Source organism: Nerophis lumbriciformis, linkage group LG05 (assembly GCF_033978685.3).
Source record: "Nerophis lumbriciformis linkage group LG05, RoL_Nlum_v2.1, whole genome shotgun sequence".
Classification (NCBI taxonomy): domain Eukaryota; kingdom Metazoa; phylum Chordata; class Actinopteri; order Syngnathiformes; family Syngnathidae; genus Nerophis; species Nerophis lumbriciformis.
The window spans coordinates 15,436,118-15,458,610 of record NC_084552.2 but is presented as its reverse complement, the minus strand read 5'-3'; the positions used below and the strand labels follow the sequence as shown (position 1 = coordinate 15,458,610).

General features: G+C 48.6%; 1 protein-coding gene across 1 annotated transcript in view; it reads right to left on the bottom strand.

Annotated features, from left to right (window-relative positions):
• Window positions 1-22,493, bottom strand: part of frem1a (Fras1 related extracellular matrix 1a) — a 76,831-nt gene that overhangs the window by 48,345 nt on the left and 5,993 nt on the right. Inside the window, exons 2-8 of the mRNA XM_061959148.1 lie at window positions 16,096-16,190; window positions 15,691-15,998; window positions 13,563-13,762; window positions 9,789-10,115; window positions 9,605-9,713; window positions 4,568-4,699; window positions 1,781-2,125 (exon numbers count right to left, since the gene is read on the bottom strand). Of these exons, the coding sequence (XP_061815132.1) occupies window positions 1,781-2,125; window positions 4,568-4,699; window positions 9,605-9,713; window positions 9,789-10,115; window positions 13,563-13,762; window positions 15,691-15,998; window positions 16,096-16,190 (1,516 nt within the window). The remainder of the gene's footprint in view (window positions 1-1,780; window positions 2,126-4,567; window positions 4,700-9,604; window positions 9,714-9,788; window positions 10,116-13,562; window positions 13,763-15,690; window positions 15,999-16,095; window positions 16,191-22,493) is intronic.

The following is a 22,493-nucleotide window of genomic DNA, read 5'->3' as shown; positions in this document are numbered from 1 at the left end:
AACATCCCACAGGTGAACAGGCAAATTGGGAACAGGTAGGTGCCATGATTGGGTATAAAAGTAGATTCCATGAAATGCTCAGTCATTCACAAACAAGGATGGGGCGAGGGTCACCACTTTGTCAACAAATACGTTAGCAAATTTTTGAACAGTTTAAGAAAAACCTTTCTCAACCAGCTGTTGCAAGGAACTTAGGGATTTCACCATCTACGGTCCGTAATATCATCAAAGGTTTCAGAGAATCTGGAGAAATCAGTGCACGTAAGCAGCTAAGCCCGTGACCTTCGATCCCTCAGGCTGTACTGCATCAACAAGCGACATCAGTGTGTAAATGATATCACCACATGGGCTCAGGAACACTTCAGAAACCCACTGTCAGTAACTACAGTTGGTCGCTACATCTGTAAGTGCAAGTTAAAACTCTCCTATGCAAGGCGAAAACCGTTTATCAACAACACCCAGAAACGCCGTCGGCTCCGCTGGGCCTGAGCTCATCTAAGATGGACTGATACAAAGTGGAAAAGTGTTCTGTGGTCTGACGAGTCCACATTTCAAATTTTGTTTGGAAACTGTGGACGTTGTGTCCTCCGGACCAAAGAGGAAAAGAACCATCCGGATTGTTATAGGCGTATAATTGAAAAGCCAGCATCTGGGATGGTATGGGGGTGTATTAGTGCCCAAGACATGGGTAACTTACACATCTGTGAAGGCGCCATTAATGCTGAAAGGTACATACAGGTTTTGGAGCAACATATGTTGCCATCCAAGCAACGTTACCATGGACGCCCCTGCTTATTTCAGCAAGACCATGCCAAGCCACGTGTTACATCAACGTGGCTTCATAGTAAAAGAGTGCGGGTACTAGACTGGCCTGCCTGTAGTCCAGACCTGTCTCCCATTGAAAATGTGTGGCGCATTATGAAGCCTAAAATACCACAACGGAGACCCCCGGACTGTTGAACAACTTAAGCTGTACATCAAGCAAGAATGGGAAAGAATTCCACCTGAGAAGCTTTAAAAAAATGTGTCTCCTCAGTTCCCAAACGTTTACTGAGTGTTGTTAAAAGGAAAGGCCATGTAACACAATGGTGAACATGCTCTTTCCCAACTACACGTGTTGCAGCCATGAAATTCTAAGTTAATTATTATTTGCAAAAAAAAAAAAAAAAAGTTTATGAGTTTGAACATCAAATATGTTGTCTTTGTAGTGCATTCAATTGAATGTGGGTTGAAAAGTATTTGCAAATCATTGTATTCCATACATCTAACACAATTTCCCAACTCATATGGAAACGGGGTTTGTACAAGCATGCGTCATTAAACAGGTCTGCAGTACCTGGAGGAACTCCGGTCGAAAAATGAAGGACTGGAGGAGCCGAACCATCAGTTATATATTCCTTATTTCTCTGTCTGGGTGTGTGCTAAGTCAGGACAGGACAAACCTGACCATATAAGGAGATGTTCGTGTGTAGTGACTGGGAAGACAACAGATGTATACCATAACTTGTAGGCTGACGGTTAAGATAAACATGGAATCCTTACTCCAGAATAGAGCTATAACTTTTGCATTCCGAAGCCTGGTTTTATTGCCTCTTCTCGTGAGAGAGCTAATTCCAGTCCACATGCGAATGTTCAACTAACTATTTACTTGAACCTGGTGGTTCGCTTTCCCCAAGTTCAATATAAACATTCACCATATCTAGAACATAATAAGAGTTAATTAATTCACTTCAACATCTTTCCTAATAATATTTTTAGTGTAGTTAAATTTGTGCCTGACCTGTTAGCCCCGGTCCTGGTATCTTCATGATCTCCCCCGCCTGTGGGTGCATGGTTATATTAAAAAGGATGTAGTCATCGCTGGAGTCCATATCGGACGCTTGAATGGAGGAGCCTTTCAGCAGGACAATCTGACCCTCCAACGCCTCCAGCAGGACGTTGGCCACAAGGAACGGAGGGCTGTCGTCTTTCGGGAGAATCTTAACAGGAAACTTGTGACGGGTGTGGTGATGACCATCAGTGATGCGGAACACAATGAAATCGCTGGTGGAGTCGCTGTCGTCGTGGTTATAGCAAACGACGCCGGCTTTTATGTCACTGACGGTAAACATGAAGCCCTTTCTGCCTACAGATAGAAGAGAGGCCTTTATTAGTACCGCAATGGGGAAATTCAGGATTCAGGCTGAGTGTGAAGTGACTGGGATGAGAATCTCCGGGAGACTCCAAGACTGATTCCATGGTTCTCGCCCAGAAAAGGGTGAAGTGCCAACTCCGGGTTGGGGAGAAGACCTTGCCCCATGTGGAGGAGTTCAAATACCTTGTTCACGAGTAAGGGAAGAGTGGATCGTGAGATCGACAGGCGGATCGATACGGCATCTTCAGTAATGCGGACGCTGTATTGATCCGTTGTGGTGAAGAAGGAGCTGAGCCAAAAGGCAAAGCTCTCAATTTACAGGTCGATCTACGTCTCATCCTCACTTATGGTCATGAACTTTGGGTTATGACCGAAAGGACAAGATCACGGGTACAAGCGGCCGAAATGAGTTTCCTCTGTCGGGTGGCGGGGCTCTCCCCTAGAGAGAGGGTGAGAAGCTCTGCCATCCGGGAGGAGCTCAAAGTAAAGCCGCTGCTCCTCCACATCGAGAGGAGCTAGATGAGGTGGTTCGGGCATCTGGTCAGGATGCCACCCGAACGCCTCCCTAGGGAGGTGTTTAGGGCACGTACGACCGGTAGGAAGCAACGGGGAAGACCCAGGACACGTTGGGAAGACTATGTCTCCCGGCTGGCCTGGGAACGCCTCGGGATGCCTCGGGAGGAGCTGGACGAAGTGGCTGGGGAGATCTTCAGTAATGCGGACCCTGTATCGATCCGTTGTGGTGAAGAAGGAGCTGAGCCAGAAGGCAAAGCTCTCAATTTACAGGTCGATCTACGTTCCCATCCTCACCTATGGTCATGAGCTTTGGGTTATGACCGAAAGGACAAGATCACCGGTACAAGCGTCCGAAATGAGTTTCCTCTGTCGGGTGGCGGGGCTCTCCCTTAGAGATAGGGTGAGAAGCTCTACCATCCGGGAGGAGCTCAAAGTAAAGCCGCTGCTCCTCCACATCGAGAGGAGCTAGATGAGGTGGTTCGGGCATCTGGTCAGGATGCCACCCAAACGCCTCCCTAGGGAGATGTTTAGGGCACGTACGACCGGTAGGAAGCCACGGGGAAGACCCAGGACACGTTGGAAAGACTATGTCTCCCGGCTGGCCTGGGAACGCCTCGGGATGCCTCGAGAGGAGCTGGACGAAGTGGCTGGGGAGATCTTCAGTAATGCGGACCCTGTATCGATCCGTTGTGGTGAAGAAGGAGCTGAGCCAGAAGGCAAAGCTCTCAATTTACAGGTCGATCTACGTTCCCATCTTCACCTATGGTCATGAGCTTTGGGTTATGACCGAAAGGACAAGATCACGGGTACAAGCGGCCGAAATGAGTTTCCTCCGCCGGGTGGCGGGGCTCTCCCTTAGAGATAGGGTGAGAAGCTCTGTCATCCAGGGGGAGCTCAAAGTAAAGCCGCTGCTCCTCCACATCGAGAGGAGCTAGATGAGGTGGTTCGGGCATCTGGTCAGGATGCCACCCGAACGCCCCTCTCCCTAGGGAGGTGTTTAGGGCACGTACGACCGGTAGGAGGTCACGGGGAAGACCCAGGACACGTTGGGAAGACTATATCTTCCGGCTGGCCTGGGAACGCCTCGGGATGCCTCGGGAGGAGCTGGACAAAGTGGCTGGAGAGAGGGAAGTCTGTGCTTCCCTACTTATGCTGCTGGATCCCACGACCCAACCTCGAATAAGCGGAAGAAGATGGATGGATGGATGGATATCAACAAAGTCACTAACTTGACTTCCTTTAAACGGTTCTCATAATTAAAGGAAGTTATATACTAAAAGCTAACAAATCCACAGCTTTTATGGTCTGAGTTGCCATGATGCAGAGCTGGATTTGTTGCAAGCAGAACATTTTGGGAGCCAATGTTGCTAGCTGGCTTCTCAACACAGGAGCATACAAGATTATGAACACCCTCCGCCTAATTACAATCATTTTCATCTATATTTCTTAGAATCTTTCTTAAATTGGAAATTAATCCAAGGGCCAGGTTACTCAGAGCCTATATGGTCTGCGGGCTGCCAGTTGCCCATGTATGTGCCAGAGGTACAGAGACTACTGTTAGGTTACAGAACAAGCTGCTCTCTGGGTTACTTCCAGACAAGGTGTTGTAGTGTGTCAACTGATCCCAGACCTGAATCTAACGAAGTACCTCTTAGAAACAATGTAAAGTTGCATCTACTCCACCATAGGAGCTTATTCTGATCCAACTTTGGAGGGACAAATCCCTCAAGGAGGCCATCCGTAGCCCAATTAGGAGCATATCCCAGACTTGGTGTGAGTGCATAAAATATACACACTCGTGAGCTGTATTATGATTAAATTCAACAAAGTCTGTGATGTGTCACTGGAAAAAAGACCAATAGAATCCAACAACATTGTCTAATTTCCAACAATGCCGTGTACCCAATGCGATCTTACCTCGAACAGTCAGCCTCCCATGTAGAAGGCCGCCCACCACAATGATACGGACAGCGTCTATGTTGTCATTGTCCACAATCTGCAGCTGCTCCCACGTTATCCGGCGAGACTGACCCTCCAACAGGCTGAGACCTGCAAGAGTAATTGTACATTATTTTCAAAATGTTACGAGATCAAAGTCATAACAATATAAAAATAATGATATAGTTTCTTATGAAAATTTGGAAAAATACAATAACAAAACATTTTGTAAAGTTACGGGAATAAAGTCGTAACACAGCTTTTGGGTCGTTGGGAGGAAATCCAGGGTTAATGTTTGATTTTAAATTAAGTCAACATACACGTCTCTCTCTGAGAGTTACCGTATTTTCCGGACTATAGGCGCACTTAAAAAAAATTTTTTTCTCAAAACTCGACAGTGTGCCTAATATACGGAATAATTCTGGTTTTGCTTACCGACCTCAAATCTATTTTATGTGGTACATGGTGTAATAATAAGTGTGATCAGTAGATGGCAGTCACACATAAGAGATACGTATAGACTGCAATATGACTCAAGTAAACAACACCAACATTTTATATGTTCCATTGAAAATATAGAATTGTACACATGGCGCTCAAAAATCTATCAAAATGTTTTATTACGACTTTGGTAAGCTATGAAGCCGCACCGCTTGATGGATTGTACTGTGCTTCAACATACGAGTATTATTATGGTATGTCTATAAGGTAAGACATATTATCTGGCGTTTTGATTCTCATTATTATACAAAAGCAACTTTTCTTACCTTCTGGTACCTGCTGATCTGTATTTGGGATCTGCATAAGTCCTGAGAATTTGTAGTCAGTGGCGACACCGTAGTCGATAAGCTTCTTATTTTTCTCTGTCTTCTTGTTATGGGACATTCATCCTCCGCTGTTGCCATTTCTAATATCAAGTGTAAAGTTCTTACTTATATCTGTCAGTAAACTTGCCATGAAAGCACTAAAACATACCGGTGTAGTGAGTTTACATTATTCACCCAAGGAACTTAAGTTTTTAGAGAGTTCTGGTCGGACGGTTTTTCACCGATTCTGCTCCGTTATTGATTTAAGTAAAGTTTAAATGTCATTAAAACAGTTAGCTCCATCTTTTGACACTTCTTCCACTCCTGTCCTTGCACGCTACACCGCTACGACAAAGATGACGGGGAGAAGGCGCTGCTGAAGGTGAGCCACGTAAATAAGACCGCCTACAAAACGACTGTCAGAAAGCGGCTTGAAGATGATCTGTAAAACATCATCTATGCAAAATTTTGACCAAAGAACCACCATTGCATGTTATGTAGACCACAAGGAAGTGTTTTACATTTAGAAAAAAAATATTAATAACATGACTTCTTTAATGTGCCCTATAATCTGGTGCACCTTATATATGAAAAAAGATAGAACATAGACCATTCACCGACTGTGCGCCTTATAATCTGGTGCGCCTTATATATGAAAAAAGATAGAACATAAACCATTCACCGACTGTGCGCCTTATAATCTTGTGCGCCTTATATATGAAAAAAGATAGAACATAGACCATTCACCGACTGTGCGTTTTATAATCTGGTGCGCCTTATATATGAAAAAAGATAGACCATAGACCATTCACCGACTGTGCGCCTTATAATCTAGTGCGCCTTATATATGAAAAAAGATAGAACATAGACCATTCACCGACTGTGCGCCGTATAATCTGGTGCGCTTTATATATGAAAAAAGATAGAACATAGACCATTCACCGACTGTGCGCCTTATAATCTGGTGCGCCTTATATATGAAAAAAGATAGAACATAGACCATTCACCGACTGTGCCCCTTATAATCTGGTGCGCCTTATATATGAAAAAAGATAGAACATAGACCATTCACCGACTGTGCGATTTATAATCTGGTGCGCCTTATATATGAAAAAAGATAGAACATAGACCATTCACCGACTGTGCGCCTTATAATCTGGTGCGCCTTATATATGAAAAAAGATAGAACATAGACCATTCACCGACTGTGCCCCTTATAATCTGGTGTGCACTATGATCTGTAAAATACGGTATCTGTTTGTGTTGCAAAATTTGAACAAAGTTATCAAATTTCCCTTTTTTGGTGGAAATGTGCATTAAAAAAAATTTTTTTGACTATCATTTTGGTTGTTAGAAAGGATTTCATAGCAACCCACATGAAAAGCTCCACAAAAAAACATTCAGTTACTAAAAACAAGAAACATTGAGGTATCTGTTTTTGCGCATGATCTCTTTGTATATTTTTTTCTAATATGCTGTGGAGGGAGAGTGTGACCAGCGCGCCTGCAGGAGCAAATGTCACCGCCTCTGTCCATGGTTCTGAAGACAGAGCACCATCAGACGGGGGCGTGGCAGTGCTGACGGCGAGACACAGCTAGCAGGTGATTAATATTCCCAGGTGGAACGAGTTGTCTAATCATGTGTTGTCTTTAACAGTAAGCGGCCGGGAGCAGAGAGAGAGAGAGGATACGGACGTGACTGAAAAGTCACGTTCTGTGGGAGAGGAACTTTGTTGAAACAATTTGAGTATTAAAACCTTTGTTAAAAACTGCACGCTTGTCTCTTGTGCCGTGTCTTCAGTGGAACTGCTAGGAATCGACTTCCACATATGCATTTGGCATACGCCCCTGCGACCAATGTGCAATGTTTTTTTGTGGAACATACACAATTCCATTTGCTCCTTCACATTTGTTTTTAGTATTTTTATTTGAAACTGTGTGCTTATCCCATCTGTATGTACAGTGCCTGAACATTTTATATTGTTGTACTTTTTTACTATGTTGCTTTTTATGATATACCAGATACAAAACCCAAAACAAGTGAAGTTGGCACATTGTGTAATTCATAAATAAAAACAGAATACAATGATTTGCAAATCCTTTTCAACACACCGATGTCGCTTTTTGATGCAGTACCGCCTGCCACGGGCATTGCCGTTACATGCAGTGATTTCTGCAGGTTTTTTCTGAACCTTTTGATGATATTACGGACCTTAGATGGTGAAATCCCTAATTTCCTTGCAATAGCTCATTGAGAAATGTTGTTTTTAAACTGTTGGACAATTTTTTTGTTACAGATGTTGCGACAAACTGTAGTTACTGACAGTGGTTTTCTGAACTGTTCCTGAGCCCATGTGGTGATATCCTTTACACACTAATGTCGCTTTTTGATGCAGTACCGCTTGAGGGATCGAAAGTCACGGGCATTTAATGTTGGTTTTCAGCCTTGCTGCTTACGTGCGGTGATTTCTCCAGATTTTCTGAACCTTTTGATGATATTACGGACCGTAGATGGTGAAATCCCTAAATTCTGTCAGGTTTGTCACTGACAGTTTAGTTATGTTTTGAGTATTTCCTCTGTTTGTCTTTATTACCTGTCGTGTCGTTGTATGCTGTATGCTGTCGTTGCTAGCTGTGTGCGTTAAGCTATTCCCTGGATCCTGACTCCTGTTCCTGCTTCCTGGTTTCCGGTTCGTGTTTTCCTTTTCTTGTTTTTGAACATTAAAACCATGTTTTCTTGTACCAAGCCTGCTGCCATCTCTGCATCTTGGGGTTCATCAACAACACACCTTGACATAAGAGGGCGCCACCTTCCTCCTCTCCGGTGGGCCAGCAGCAGACGGCGCCACCATCATCCTCCCCGGTGGGCCAGCAGCAGACGGCGCCACCATCATCGTCTCCGGTGGGCCAGCAGAGGGCGCCACCACCATCGTCTCCGGTGGGCCAGCAGAGGGCGCCACCACCATTGTCTCCGGTGGGCCAGCAGAGGGCGCCACCACCATCGTCTCCGGTGGGCCAGCACAGGGCGCCACCACCATCGTCTCCGGTGGGCCAGCAGAGGGCGCCACCATCGTCTCCGGTGGGTCCTCCCACGCCGGCGGTCGAGCCGCCTCGCCAATTGCGGCGGCGTTCAACTCGCCGTCGCCACCTAACTCTTCCCCGCTGGTTGCGGGGACACTTGGTCTGGTGGCCCACCTCCTTGTCCTCCCTCCACCCTCCCGTGACTTTGGACTGTTTTTTTGGGGGGGGGGTTCCTAGAACGTCTGGTATCCGTTGTGGGAAGGGGGGCTACTGTCAGGTTTGTCACTGACAGTTTAGTTATGTTTTGAGTTTTTCCTCTGTTTGTCTTTATGACCTGTCGTGTCGTTGTTTGCTGTATGCTGTCGCTGCTAGCTGTGTGCGTTAAGCTATTCCCTGGATCCTGACTCCTGTTCCTGCTTCCTGGTTTCTGGTTCATGTTTTCCTTTTCTTGTTTTTGAACATTAAAACCATGTTTTCTTGTACCAAGCCTGCTGCCATCTCTGCATCTTGGGGTTCGTCAACAACACACCTTGACAAATTCCTTGCAATAGCTGGTTGAGAAATGTTGTTCTTAAACAATTTGCTCACATATTTGTTCACAAAGTGTTGACCCTCGCCCCATCCTTGTTTGTGAATGACTGAGCATTTCATGGAAGCTGCTTTTATAACCAATCATGGCACCCACCTGTTCCCAGTTAGCCTGTTCACCTGGAGGATGTTCCAAATAAGTGTTTGATGAGCATTACTCCACTTTCTCAGTCTTTTGTGCCAGCTTTTTTAAAACATTTTGCAGGCATCAAATTCCAAATGAGATAATATTTGAAAAAAATAACAAAGTTTACCAGTTCAAAGTATCTTGTCTTTGCAGTCTATTCAATTGAATATAGGTTGAAAATAATTTGCAATTCATTGTATTTTTCACAACGTTTGCTTTTATGAACTCCGCACAAGAATTACAATGTGCCTGGACAATAACTTTATGCATAAATGGCCAGTAAAAAGCTCAAACCTTGAACTTTTGTAGGGATCAACAAAAAATATATTTGTCTTTGCGGCACTGTTTTGCATTATATTATTTTTAGTATTCTATTTGTATAATTTTGTTTATCATTATTTTTACTTAAGACTTTTTTTCCCAAAAAATATTGCCACTTGGATATGAAATCGAATAACACAAAAACTGCCAATACCCATGTTCCAAGAGACTTTCGGCGCATTGGTGTCGGCGGTCCGCACAGACAAGTGAACCTTTATCGGTGGGCTCTTCTCGAAGAAAAAATCATGCACTTCCATTTCCATCTGTACGGGAAAATGCATAACATTAAATATTTATCGATTTTGTTTTACAGTGTTTTCAGTAGATTTTGTGAAGACCTCGTAGTTTCTATGCCGGCTATGCGAGGAGTTCGGGGGCTGATAGCCGATGAGCATGTCACTCAGATCCAACCCCGTGAAGGAGTTGATCGGACGAGTGTGGTCCGACAAGTGAGCGATGAAACCACCCGTTGGCGAAAGCTCGGTGATGTTGAAAATCAAACGCTCCTTCGGCGTTTCATCGTCATGGGCATCCAACGTGGTTGTAGACAACGGGGTGAGGACAAACTGGTCCACCTCCAGGATGAATGTTGGCATTAACGACGCTGCCGGGGGTCGGTTAGCCAATGCGCCATTAATCCGAACTGGAATCCAGATCTGTTCGGACTTTAGAGGGGAGAAAAAAACAACGTCATGTTTTTTTAATTCATATAATGTGAAGTCGGCACGTTGTGTAAATGGTAAATAAAACCAAAATACAATGATTTGCAAATCCTTTTCAACTTATATTCAATTGAAAGGACTGCAAATACAAGATATTTAATGTTCAAAGTGGTCAACTTTGTTATTTTTTGCAAATATTAGCTCATTTGGAATTTGATGCCTGCAACATGTTTCTAAAAAGTGGCAAAGTTGAGGAATGCTCATCAAACACTTATTTGGAACATCCCACAGGTGAACAGGCTAATTGGGAACAGGTGGGTGCCATGATTGGGTATTAAACCAGCTTCCATGAAATGCTCAGTCATTCACAAAAAAGGATGGGGCGAGGGTCACCACTTTGTCAACAAATGCGTGAGCAAATTGTTGAACAGTTTAAGAACAACATTTCTCAACGAGCTATTGCAAGGAATTTAGGGATTTCACCATCTACGGTCCGTAATATCATCAAAGGGTTCAGAGAATCTGGAGAAATCACTGCACGTAACATTGAATGCCCGTGACCTTGGATCCCTCAGGCGGTACTGCATCAAAAAGCGACATCAGCGTGTAAAGGATATCACCACATGGGCTCAGGAACACTTGAGAAAACCACTGTCAGTAACTACAGTTCGTTGATATATCTGTAAGTGCAAGTTAAAATTCTACTATGCAAAGCGAAGTCCATTTATTAACAACACCCAGAAACACCTCCGGTTTTGCTGGGCCCGAGCTCATCTAAGATGGACTGATACAAAGTGGAAAAGTGTTCTGTGGTCTGACGAGTCCACATTTGAAATTGTTTATGGAAACTGTGGACGTCGTGTCCTCCGGACCAAAGAGGAAAAGAACCATCCGGACTGTTCTAGGCGCAAAGTTGAAAAGCCAGCATCTGTGATGGTATGGGGGTGTATTATAGCCCAAGGTATGGGTAACTTACACATCTGTGAAGGCACCATTAATGCTGAAAGGTACATACAGGTTTTGGAGCAACATATGTTGCCATCCAAGCAACGTATTTCATGGACGCCCCTGCTTATTTCAGCAAGACAATGGCAAGCCACATTCTGCACGTGTTCCAACAACGTGGCTTCGTAATAAAAGAGTGCGGGTACTAGGCTGGCCTGCTTGTATGCGAAATAATTCCACCTAAAAGCTTCAAAAGTTGGTCTCCTCAGTTCCCAAATGTTTATTGAGTGTTGTTAAAAGGAAAGGCCATGTAACACAGTGGTAAAAATGCTCCTGTGACAACTTTTTTGGAATGTGTTGCTGCCATTAAATTCTAAGTTAATGATTATTTGCGAAACAAAATTTTGTTTCTCAGTTGGAACATTAAATATATTGTCTTTGCAGTCTATTCAATTGAATATAAGTTGAAAAGGATTTGGGGGGCGGGAGGGGGGCTGCGGACCTGCAGCGAAGCGTGGTGTGCCAGGACCGGCTTCGAGATCAGCGACAGGTGCGTAGATGACCCAGCTGTCAGTGTTTGTCTGATCACCTGTCGCTCTGTTAAAGGCAACAGTCGGGAAGGAGAGGGGAGAGTTGTTGATGGCGGTTGGTGAAGCACGAGCACGAACGAGAACGAGAGCGAGAGAAACCATTCGTGTGCTCGATTGAGACTAAAGACGATTGCTGAAAAGCACAAAAAGACTTTTGCACAATCCTGCCAATAAAGCACTGTTGTACCCATGGAAGAGCCTGGCATGGATTTGCAAATCATTGTATTCTCTTTTTATTTACGAATTACACAACGTGCCAACTTCACTGGTTTTGGGTTTTGTAAATACAAATGAAATCCCAACACAGTAAGAAACATCGTATGGATTCTTCATTCATCACTCCAAGCAAAGTTTGTGAGTTTTACAGTATAACTAAAACAATTCTTACTTACTAAACCGTCCCTTGTGTGATGTCTGTTGGAGTTTTTCTAAGTATATTTGTACGTTTACGAGTGTCTTTGTTAGTATCCCCAGAGACAAGCTACACGGCAAAAGTAGCTTGCTACAACAAAGCTAAAAAAGCATTTTTAGTGAATCTTATTGTAACCCATGTATCTAGATGCATATCGGATTGCCATTTAAGGTAGAGATGCACACCCTCCATCTCCTTCCGCTTATCCGAGGTCGGGTCGCGGGGAAGCAGCCTAAGCAGGGAAGCCCAGACTTTCCTCTCCCCAGCCACTTCGTCCAGCTCTTCCCGGGGGGTTCCGAGGCGTTCCCAGGCCAGCCGGGAGACATAGTCTTCCCAACGTGTCCTGGGTCTTCCCTGTGGCCTCCTACCGGTTGGACGTGCCCTAAACACCTCCCTAGGGAGGCGTTCGGGTGGCATCCTGACCAGATGCCCGAACCACCTCATCTGGCTCCTCTCAATGTGGAGGAGCAGCGGCTTTACTTTGATCTCCCCCCGGATGACAGAGCTTCTCACCCTATCTCTAAGGGAGAGCCCTGCCACCCGGCGGAGGAAACTCATTTCGGCCGCTTGTACCCGTGATCTTGTCCTTTCGGTCATAACCCAAAGCTCATGACCATAGGTGAGGATGGGAACGTAGATCGACCGGTAAATTGAGAGCTTTGCCTTCCGGCTCAGCTCCTTCTTCACCACAACGGATCGATACAGTGTCCGCATTACTGAAGACGCCGCACCGATCCGCCTGTCGATCTCACGATCCACTCTTCCCTCACTCGTGAACAAGACTCCGAGGTACTTGAACTCCTCCACTTGGCGCAGGGTCTCTTCCCAGAGATGCACACCCCTAATATTATTATAGGCATCCGTCCGTCAGTAGTGACGATGGGTTACGCCTGGGGGAGTTCTTCCTCCCACCGTCGTAGCTGCCACCAATCGGGTGGAACATAAGACTGCCAGATTCAGTGTTGTTTCTTCCCTTTAGAGGGGAGGCCTGAGTGACCTCTCCGTGGCGCATGCCTGGGCAGAAAGTATGGAGATCCTGGGTTGCCCAGTCATCAAGATCCCCCTCTCGGCCGTGACGATGTGGCCACGAGGAAAGCAAGGCAATACATCTGGCATTGACTTGGCTGCAGGAGCTGCTGGCAGCAATGACACCCATCCGCCGGGGCTCCACTCCTGATTTTCTTTCTGGGTTTACTCCCATAGCCTTTCCCTCTCCCAAAGGTACCACAAGGCAGCGGGTGGGGGGCAGGGGGGATGACGACTATTTGACCCATAGGTGGGGCAGTGGTTGGCGGATGCCAGGGCGTGTCCACACACCGGTGGGTCTGCACACCTTGCCTCTGGGGCCCACTGCTACTCCGAGTTGTAATCTCATGTGATCGTGAAAGTGTTTTCCTTCTTTTAGAAACTCTGTTAACATGATGACTTTTTCTCCCCCAATTTTGTTCTGATATTATTTATACTGACATAAAGCCGTATTAGCAAAAAAGTCAAAATGTTTGCCTTATATATGTTTTCGCTCCTTGTGTCCTTGAGGTCAAGCCTGAAGACGACGTAATCTCTGTCAGGAGAAGGAGGGTCCATGTGCTGATATTTCAGCCCCATCACCAAGAAGTCATCGCAGGAAATTTTGACGAACTCCACGATCTGTACGTTCTCAAGGCAGTCTTCCAAGCCGCATGACGACACGCTTTTTAAATGTTCTGGGAAAGAAAAGAAAAGAACAACAAGTCTTGTGAGTACTGAGAAAAAATGTTGATGAAAGGAGAAGACTAGATTAGTACTAGTACAAGAAAATAGTCAGGGTGTTTGGTGCTGTGTTTGTGCAGGTTTGGATTCAGGAGTGGAGTTTCTTGGTGGGTTGATGTTGATGTCTCTTGTTTGCGTGTTGGCTTTTGGGCTGACTGCTGGACTGGTGCTGGCTGGTCTCCATGGATTTGTTGTTGTGTGGTTGTCAGTCCTGGCCTTTCGGTTGTTTTGATTTGATCCGAAGGAGCTGGTTGTCAGAGGTATTGCAACCGTTGTTTCTGCTGCCGTTTATCTGTTGTGAAGACGCCCGTGACTGCTGGGTCCGGTGCGAGTGGGTGGAAGCTGTTGTGGTTTGTGACAGCCCGTGCGCGTGGTGGTTGTCGGGGCTGGGGATCTTGCCGGCTTTGTTTTCGTTTATTACCGTATTGCTGGTAACGCCAGAGTGGAAGAGAGTCCAGCCCCTCTCGAGAGAACTGGTTCCAGAACCCTTGCTGTGCGTCGAAGTGAGTCCGACTATATCTAGCCGGAACTTCTCCACCTCGTGCACTAGCTCAGGCTCCTTCCCCCCCAGCGAGGTGACGTTCCACGTCCCAAGAGCTAGCTTCTGTAGCCGAGGATCGGACCGCCAACTGCCCTGCCTTCGGCTACCGCCCAGCTCACATTGCACCCGACATCTATGGCGCCTGCTATGGGTTGTGAGTCCATTGGAGGGGGGACCCACGTTGCCTCTTCGGGCTGTGCCCGGCCGGGCCCCATGGGGACAGGCTTGGCCACCAGGCGCTCGCCATCGTGCCCCACCTCCGGGCCTGGCTCCAGAGGGGGGCCCCGGAGACCCGCGTCTGGGCGAGGGAAATCTGGGTCCTTCGTTTTTGTTTATCATGGAGGTCTTCGAGCTGCTCTTTGTCTGATCCCTCACCTAGGACCAGTTTGTCTTGGGAGACCTTACCAGAGGGCATAAAGCCCCCCGGACAACATAGCTCCTAGGACAGGGGTCGGCAACCTTTACCACTCAAAGAGCTATTCTGACCAGTTTCACAAATTAAAGAAGACAATGGGAGCCACAAAACTCTGTTGAAATTTAAAATGAAATAACACTACATACAAAGTTTTTTTTTTTGCTTTGTGCTATGTATAAACTAAGGGTCTCAGACACGCGGCCCGCACCTTAATATGAAAATGTAATGTTACCGCGGCCCGCGAGTTTTACATGAATGGTCCTTGACAGAGTCATACTTGCCAACCCTCCCAATTTTTTCGGGAGACTATGAATAATTTCAGGGCAACTATTTTCTCGAGCGTGCCGTGATGGCACGACATTTAGCGCCCTCTACAACCTGCACAAATAGTGTGCTGGTCCAGCCACAGGATGTATGAGGCTTCTGCTAAGTCACACAAGTGACAGCAAGGCATACTTGGTTAACAGCCACACAGGTCACACTGACGGTGACCATATAAAACAACTTTAACACTCTTGCTAATAATGCGCCACACTGTGAACCCACACCAAACAAGAATGACAAACACATTTCGGGGGAACATCTGCACCGTAACACAACATAAACACAACAGAACAAATACCCAGAATCCTATGCAGCCCTAACTCTTCCGGGCTACATTATACACCCCCCCCCCACCACCAAACCCCGCCCACCTTTGTTCAGAAATTGTTCTTTAACTGGACATATTTGAATATCGATTGAATACCCAAACTAAACCGTAGTATTGAGCGGATTGATCATAACATTATGAGGAAAACATGTTAATCTTACGAAATAAATAAAGTACTGAGAATGTTTGTTTTTTTCATTGCAGTATTTTGAGAATAAAGTCAGAATAAAATGTATGTAAAAGTACCAAAAAAAAGTTGCCCTGTCACGATTACCTCGTTGTCTCTTTACGTGGATGTCGCTGGTCAGGTTGTCCCGTTGCTTCACACGGTCCTGTGGCGTGGAGCTAACGAGTCGTCCGTGTGCCGGCAAGTGGGTGTTTGGAGTGTCAATATAGATCGTACACTCCAAGCTAGCCCTTCTCTCGTAGTGGAAAGAGACCACGTTTCCATCCAGACCGTCCGATATCCCATTAGCAGAAACCTCTAGAGTTTTGGGCCCCAGCTTCATGATGCTGCATTCAGGTTCCACAATGTCAACATGAAGATAAAACACTTCCATGTATGTGTCGGTGTCAGTAAACCTGATTGGGCAAAACAGAGCCAAGGCTAAAACTAACAATGAAACCACAAAATGATGCTTCATAGGGTTTGACCTCAAACTCTAGGAATACAGGATACCTGTACAGCTGAAGTTTAACTGTGTCCTCCGTTAACAGGGGACAGCCATTATGGACGTATTTGACCTCGTTATCCTGATAATGGCAGTCGAATACCTGGAGAAAAGCAAAAATCGCAAGTTTACTAAAATAGAGTTGCAATCCTACCAGAAGAAGTCCAGAAAGTTGCACTCCTACAAGTTCAAGGGAGAAAAAAAAACCCAATACATTTTCTAGTATTGTAAAGAAAAAAGTTCTAACATTGCTATAATGGAGTCGTAATTCAAATATCTGCTTGACTTATGATTTCAAAACAAATTATCAATCAAATTGTAGACTGTAAAATTAACAATAGATTTTACGGTTCAATTCCGCCGACTGAGTTTTTTTTACCGGAAAATCCATTTTAGTACTGTTTTTTTCCATATACAGTAAGACACTAAAACATAGAAAAAAAAGAAAATATTATCGGCCGATAAATGCGTTAAAAGGTATTGTAGCGGCTAGCTACGGGGTGTTAGCCAATGGCTTTGGCTGGGGGGCGGGACTTCCGGGGAAGTTAGGGAAGTGACGTTGTTGACAGGAAGTGTTAGTTCGAGTTTTGCCGGGAAAGAGGGGAGACGCACATTGGAGCTGTTGTGCGGTTACTTTGCATCTTATTACAATAAATACGAGACAAACGAATAAGTCTATGAGCCTACGTTCCTGGGAATATTACACTGGTGTCAGAAGTAAAACCGGCGTTTTTCGAAAGAGACTTTGTCGCGGTAAGGACACGCTGCGTACCGCGCATTAGCCAGTTAGCTGCAGTCTGTGAGTTAGTTAGGACCGCAAGCGTTTAGCATGTTTAGCTACGGTGAGCATAAGTTTAAAGTGGAGCGGGATGACGCTGTTTTGGAGCGGGTGACCGTCGAACAGCCGCCCTCCTGCTCGCACACGAGCGGCTCGTCGTCCCGTGGGGATGTAAAGATGTCGCCGCTGCCGCCGCCGCCCACAGCTTCCCCGCACAGCGCGCCCCCTCCCCACCGTCTGCTGCCTCAGTGAAGACGCCAAAATTTGCCGGTGGATCAGATTGGGAGGCGTTCCACGCTCAATTTGAACTTTTGGCGGACGCTAGAAGGTGGGAAGCAAGGGACAAAGCGTTACAATTGGCTTTGTGTCTGGAGGGAGAGGCTCTTTCGTGCCTCCTGCTGCTGGATTCTGAACAACAGCGGTGCTACGCAGCCCTGGTGGGGGCACTCAAGAGGAGGTTTGGGAGATGGTCTCAGCCGGCGCTTTTAAAAACTGAACTGAGAGGGAGTTGCAGGAAGCCTGGCGAGCCTCTCCGGGGGCTCGCTAATGACATTGAGGGCCAGGTGCGCCGTGCATATGGTCACCTGCCTGCTGATGCAAGGAATGAGCTCGCAACTGACCTGTTTGTTGGAGCCATTACTCCTCCTGACCTGCGCGTGCAGGTGCAGCTTCAGCACCCGAGGTCCCTGCAGGAGGCACTGGAAGCTGCTGTTGAGAGGGAGATGCTGGGGAGTGCAGCTGCAGCCGGGGAACTGGAAATGAAACCCCATCCAGTGAGGGCGGCATCGTCACACACGTCTAGTGACGGGGCTCCGGCTTGGGCGACAGAAACTACCGAACTACTGAGGTCGGTGACTCTGCAAAGTCAACGTGGCCCGCGCCCCATGCAGGTCTGCTGGGAATGTGGCCAACCTGGACACTTTTGCAGGGAGTGCCCTGCCACTCGTTGTGAGCCGGGGAACGGCGCCGGGCCCGCATAGTCAGGGGTATGCGGGCCCCTACGTCCACCGTGGACCCTGACTCGCCAGCCCAGGCTAGTCAAGCGGGGTAGGGAGCCCAACAGCACAGCCAGGGGGGAGGGGCTCCATCCCCCCCAGAAGCAGACGACGACTCGCCTTCTGCTCCTTCTTCTCGCTTTCGAGCACCCAGAGGAGCCCAGCGACACAGCCAGGGGGGAGGGACTCCATCCCCCCCAGAAGTAGATGACAGCAGTGTGCCACCTATGGCGGTGGGCTGGACACGGTGGGGGCCCAAAGGTGGGGGCTCCTGCCATGTCACTGTATCTGTCCAGGGGGTGCCTACCGTGGGCCTGGTAGACACGGGGTCATCGGTAACGCTGGTAAGACCGGACGTTCTGCCCAGCAGTACACCACTTGAGCCCACAGCAGTACAGCTACGCACAGTCACGGGCCAGCTAGCTCCTATGGTGGGGAAGGGGTTCCTGTGGTTGTGCGTGGGGGGAAAGCGAGTTCGCCATCTAGTTTGGGTGGCAGACGTGCAAGACTGCTGCATCTTAGGGCTGGACTTCCTCCAAGTCACTGGGTGCCTGCTAGACATGGGGAGGGGTACACTTAACTTCCCGGGGGGCCCTACAGTTGCCATGGGTACCCTAGTTTCCGGGACCCTGCCCGTTTCACCGCATGCCTCTACAGTCTTGTTGCCTCACACCACACCTAGTTACTACCCCTGCCCTCTCCCTGTCTCCCTTCAGCCAATGAGGGGGGAGACAGAGCTGTGTATTACCCGGGGATGCCAGCCCTGGGCATCCCTACCCACGGCCCACCACCCGCAGCCATCACCCCCGGTCATGGGGGGAGGGGTGTGGAGGGAGGAGTATGGGGACTTGGAGAAACAGCAACAGGAGCAGCTGAAACAGCTGCTGATGGAATTCCAGGGCAGCTTTGCAATGAATGAGAGTGAAGTGGGAAGAACCCACTTGGCAGAGCATGTCATAGACACTGGCTTGGCGCGGCCCATCAAGTGCCACGCGCGCCGCATTCCCCTCGCTCGATAGCAGGTATGTGACAAGGCCGTAGATGACCTGCTGCGGGCCGACTTTATTGAGCCGTCTGAGAGCCCCTGGGCCGCACCTGTGGTCATGGTCGCGAAAAAGAAGGCTGGTGATTGGCGATTCTGTGTGGATTACAGACGGCTGAACGAAGTGACCACAAAGGACTCTTACCCCCTCCCCCGTATTGATGAGTCCCTGGACCTAGTTTCCGGCTCTTCGTGGTTCACCACTCTGGACCTTAAAAGCGGATATTATCAAGTACCCCTTTCTCCTGAATCTCGCCCTAAATCCGCCTTCTGTACCGGCCGGGGCTTGTGGCAATTCAAAGTCCTTAGTTTTGGACTCTGCAATGCCCCCGCCACTTTTGTCCGGCTTATGGACAAAGTGCTGGCTGGTATACCCCGCCAAGAGTGCCTGGTATACCTGGACGACATCCTGGTACATGGGCGTTCTTTTGAAGCAGCCCTCGGGCCCCTGAGTCGAGTCCTGGAGAGGATTCGAGCAGCGGGCCTTAAACTGCACCCTGACAAATGCAGTTTCATGCGGCGAGAGGTAACCTTCTTCGGACATGAGCTGGGTGCCGATGGCATCGGCGCCATGGGCGAGAAGGTGCGGGCTGTGAGAGACTGGCCTGTCCCTCGGGGCCAAGGACAGCTGAAGAGCTTCATCGGGCTTGCCTCTTACTATCGGAGGCACGTGCGGGGTTTTGCTACAATCGCCGCGCCCCTATATCGATTGCTGGAAAAAAGCAAAGACTTTGTGTGGTCCGAAGGGTGCCAGGAGGCATTCTGGGGGCTGAAACGGGCCCTGTGTGAGGCCCCGGTACTTGCCCCACCTGACCTCACCCTGCCCTTCTTACTGGACACTGATGCCAGCGGAGTGGGGGTTGGGGGGGTACTTGCACAGCCGTGGCAGGAAGGGGAGAGGGTGGTGGCCTACTTCAGCCAGAAACTCACAAAGTCGGAACGGAATTACTGTGTCACCCGCCGAGAACTCCTGGCAGTGGTGCTCTCTATCAGACACTTTAAATATTACCTGTGTGGCCTCCCCTTTGTGATTAGGACTGACCACTCTGCCCTCCAGTGGCTAATGACTTTCCGGGAGCCGGAGGGGCAGGTCGCCAGGTGGTTGGAAGAGCTACAAGGATACCACTTTGAAATAGAACATCGGCCAGGTACTCGCCACTCTAACGCAGACGCGCTCTCTCGCCGGCCGTGTGCAGCAGACGGATGTCGTTACTGCGAGCGCAGGGAAGCTCGGGAACAAGAGCGGCGGGCAGAGGGCGCCGAGTGTGCGGCCGTCAGTCAGGCTGATAACGTTGACTGCAGGGAACTACAGACTGTAACGAATGCTGATTGGAGGCACGCGCAGGAGGAGGACACAGACCTTCAGCCTGTCTTGCAGTGGGTGGAGGCTCGGCAGCGCCCACCTTGGGAGGCGGTGGTACCGTTCTCCAAGGCTACCAAGGGCCTGTGGGCCATGTTTGACTCACTGCGGGTGTCCCAAGGTGTGCTGCAGCGAGCATTTAAGGCCGCGGCCACGGGGGAAGAACAATGGCAGGTGGTGGTGCCAAAGGGACTGCAAGGGGCGGTGCTTAAGGCAGTGCATGGGGAAGGTGGGTCTGGACATTTCGGGGTCGCCAAAACACTTAAGCGGCTGCGACAGGGGTTCTATTGGGGTCGGCAGAAGAGAGATGTGGAAGACTTCTGCCGCCGCTGTGACCCCTGCGTTGCCCGCAAAGGCCCCACTGGGCGCTCACAGGCACCGCTCCAACAGTTCCCAGTGGGGTGCCCCATGGACAGGGTGGGGATTGACATTACAGGGCCGTACCCACGGTCTGACAAGGGGAACCGCTACGTCCTTGCCGCCATAGACTATTTCACCAAGTGGCCTGAGGCATACGCCATTCCCAACCAGGAGGCAGAGATCATTGCCGATGCCCTGGTGGAGGGCATGATAGGTCGGTTTGGCGTCATGGCGTCTTTGCAGTGACCGAGGCACAAACTTTGAGTCCCGGGTGTTCGCGGCCTTGTGCGAGCGCCTGGGCATTCACAAAACCCGCACTACCCCATTGCACCCTCAGAGTGATGGGTTAGTGGAGCGGTTCCACCGCAACCTGGGAGACCAGCTCGCCATTGTCACCTCCCGCCACCAGCGTGACTGGGACCAACACCTACCACTGGTGCTGATGGCGTGTCGCTCTGCTGTCCAGGTATCCACGGGGTGCACACCGGCACTTCTCATGCTAGGGAGAGAGATGCGCACACCAGCAGAACTGGCCTTTGGCCGCCCACCGGACGCCCCGGCCTTCGCTGCAGGGCCAGAGTACGCCAGGAAACTACAAGACCGGCTGGACTCAGCCCACAGTTTTGCTCGGGAGCAGCTGCAGGAAGCTGGTGTAAAACAAAAACGCTACTATGACGTGACGACCCGAGGGAGGGACTTCGCGCCAGGCGAGTTGGTCTGGGTCTACAACCCGATTCGGAAGAAGGGCCGCAGTCCCAAGCTGGACAGCAAATGGACAGGACCCTGTAAGATACTCCAGAAGCTGGGAGAGGTTGTGTATCGTGTCCAGCTCCCCCCCCGGGGAAGGAAGGTGGCCCTCCACAGAGACAGACTCGCCCCCTACCGGGGGGGTCCCCCTTCCCCTGCCTCGGATACACAGGTGACCTCTCCCTTGCCCGCCCAGCCCTTTACCAATACCCCGCTTACGCCCCAGGGGGAACCAATTTCCCCACTCCCCTCATCCCCCGCCCCCTCCAGCTCCCGCCCGAGGACTGGCACACCCGACCCAGCTGTTCCACTGCTGGGGGATGGAAGAGAGCGGCCGAGGCGGAAGAAGAGGCCTCCGGACCGCTTGCAAGACTTTGTGGTGTCCTTAGACTGAAGGACAATAAGGGAAGGGGGTGGGGGGGTTTGTGAACCTGCTTTTGTGTGATGTAAGGGTTATGTTCGTTTACACTGTTGTGTTTGCACTAATGGGTTGCTCTGATTTACATGCTGCTATGGTGTTGCCAAATGTTGCCTTACGGGTCAGTCCTCGAGGGCGAGGACTTTTTGTAAGGGGGGGGGGGGTGATGTAGCGGCTAGCTACGGGGTGTTAGCCAATGGCTTTGGCTGGGGGGCGGGACTTCCGGGGAAGTTAGGGAAGTGACGTTGTTGACAGGAAGTGTTAGTTCGAGTTTTGCCGGGAAAGAGGGGAGACGCACATTGGAGCTGTTGTGCGGTTACTTTGCATCTTATTACAATAAATACGAGACAAACGAATAAGTCTATGAGCCTACGTTCCTGGGAATATTACAGTTTTATCGGAAATTATCTGTATCGTTTTTTTTATTATCGGTATCGTTGGTTTTTATTTATTTTTATTTTTTATTTTTTATTAAATCAACATAAAAAACACAAGATACACTTACAATTAGTGCACCAACCCATAAAACCTCCCTCCCCCTTCACACTCATTCACACAACAGGGTTGTTTCTTTCTGTTATTAATATTCTGGTTCCTACATTCAATATATATCAATACAGTCTGCAAGGGATACAGTCCGTAAGCACACATGATTGTGCGTGCTGCTGGTCCACTAATAGTACTAACCTTTAACAGTTAATTTTAC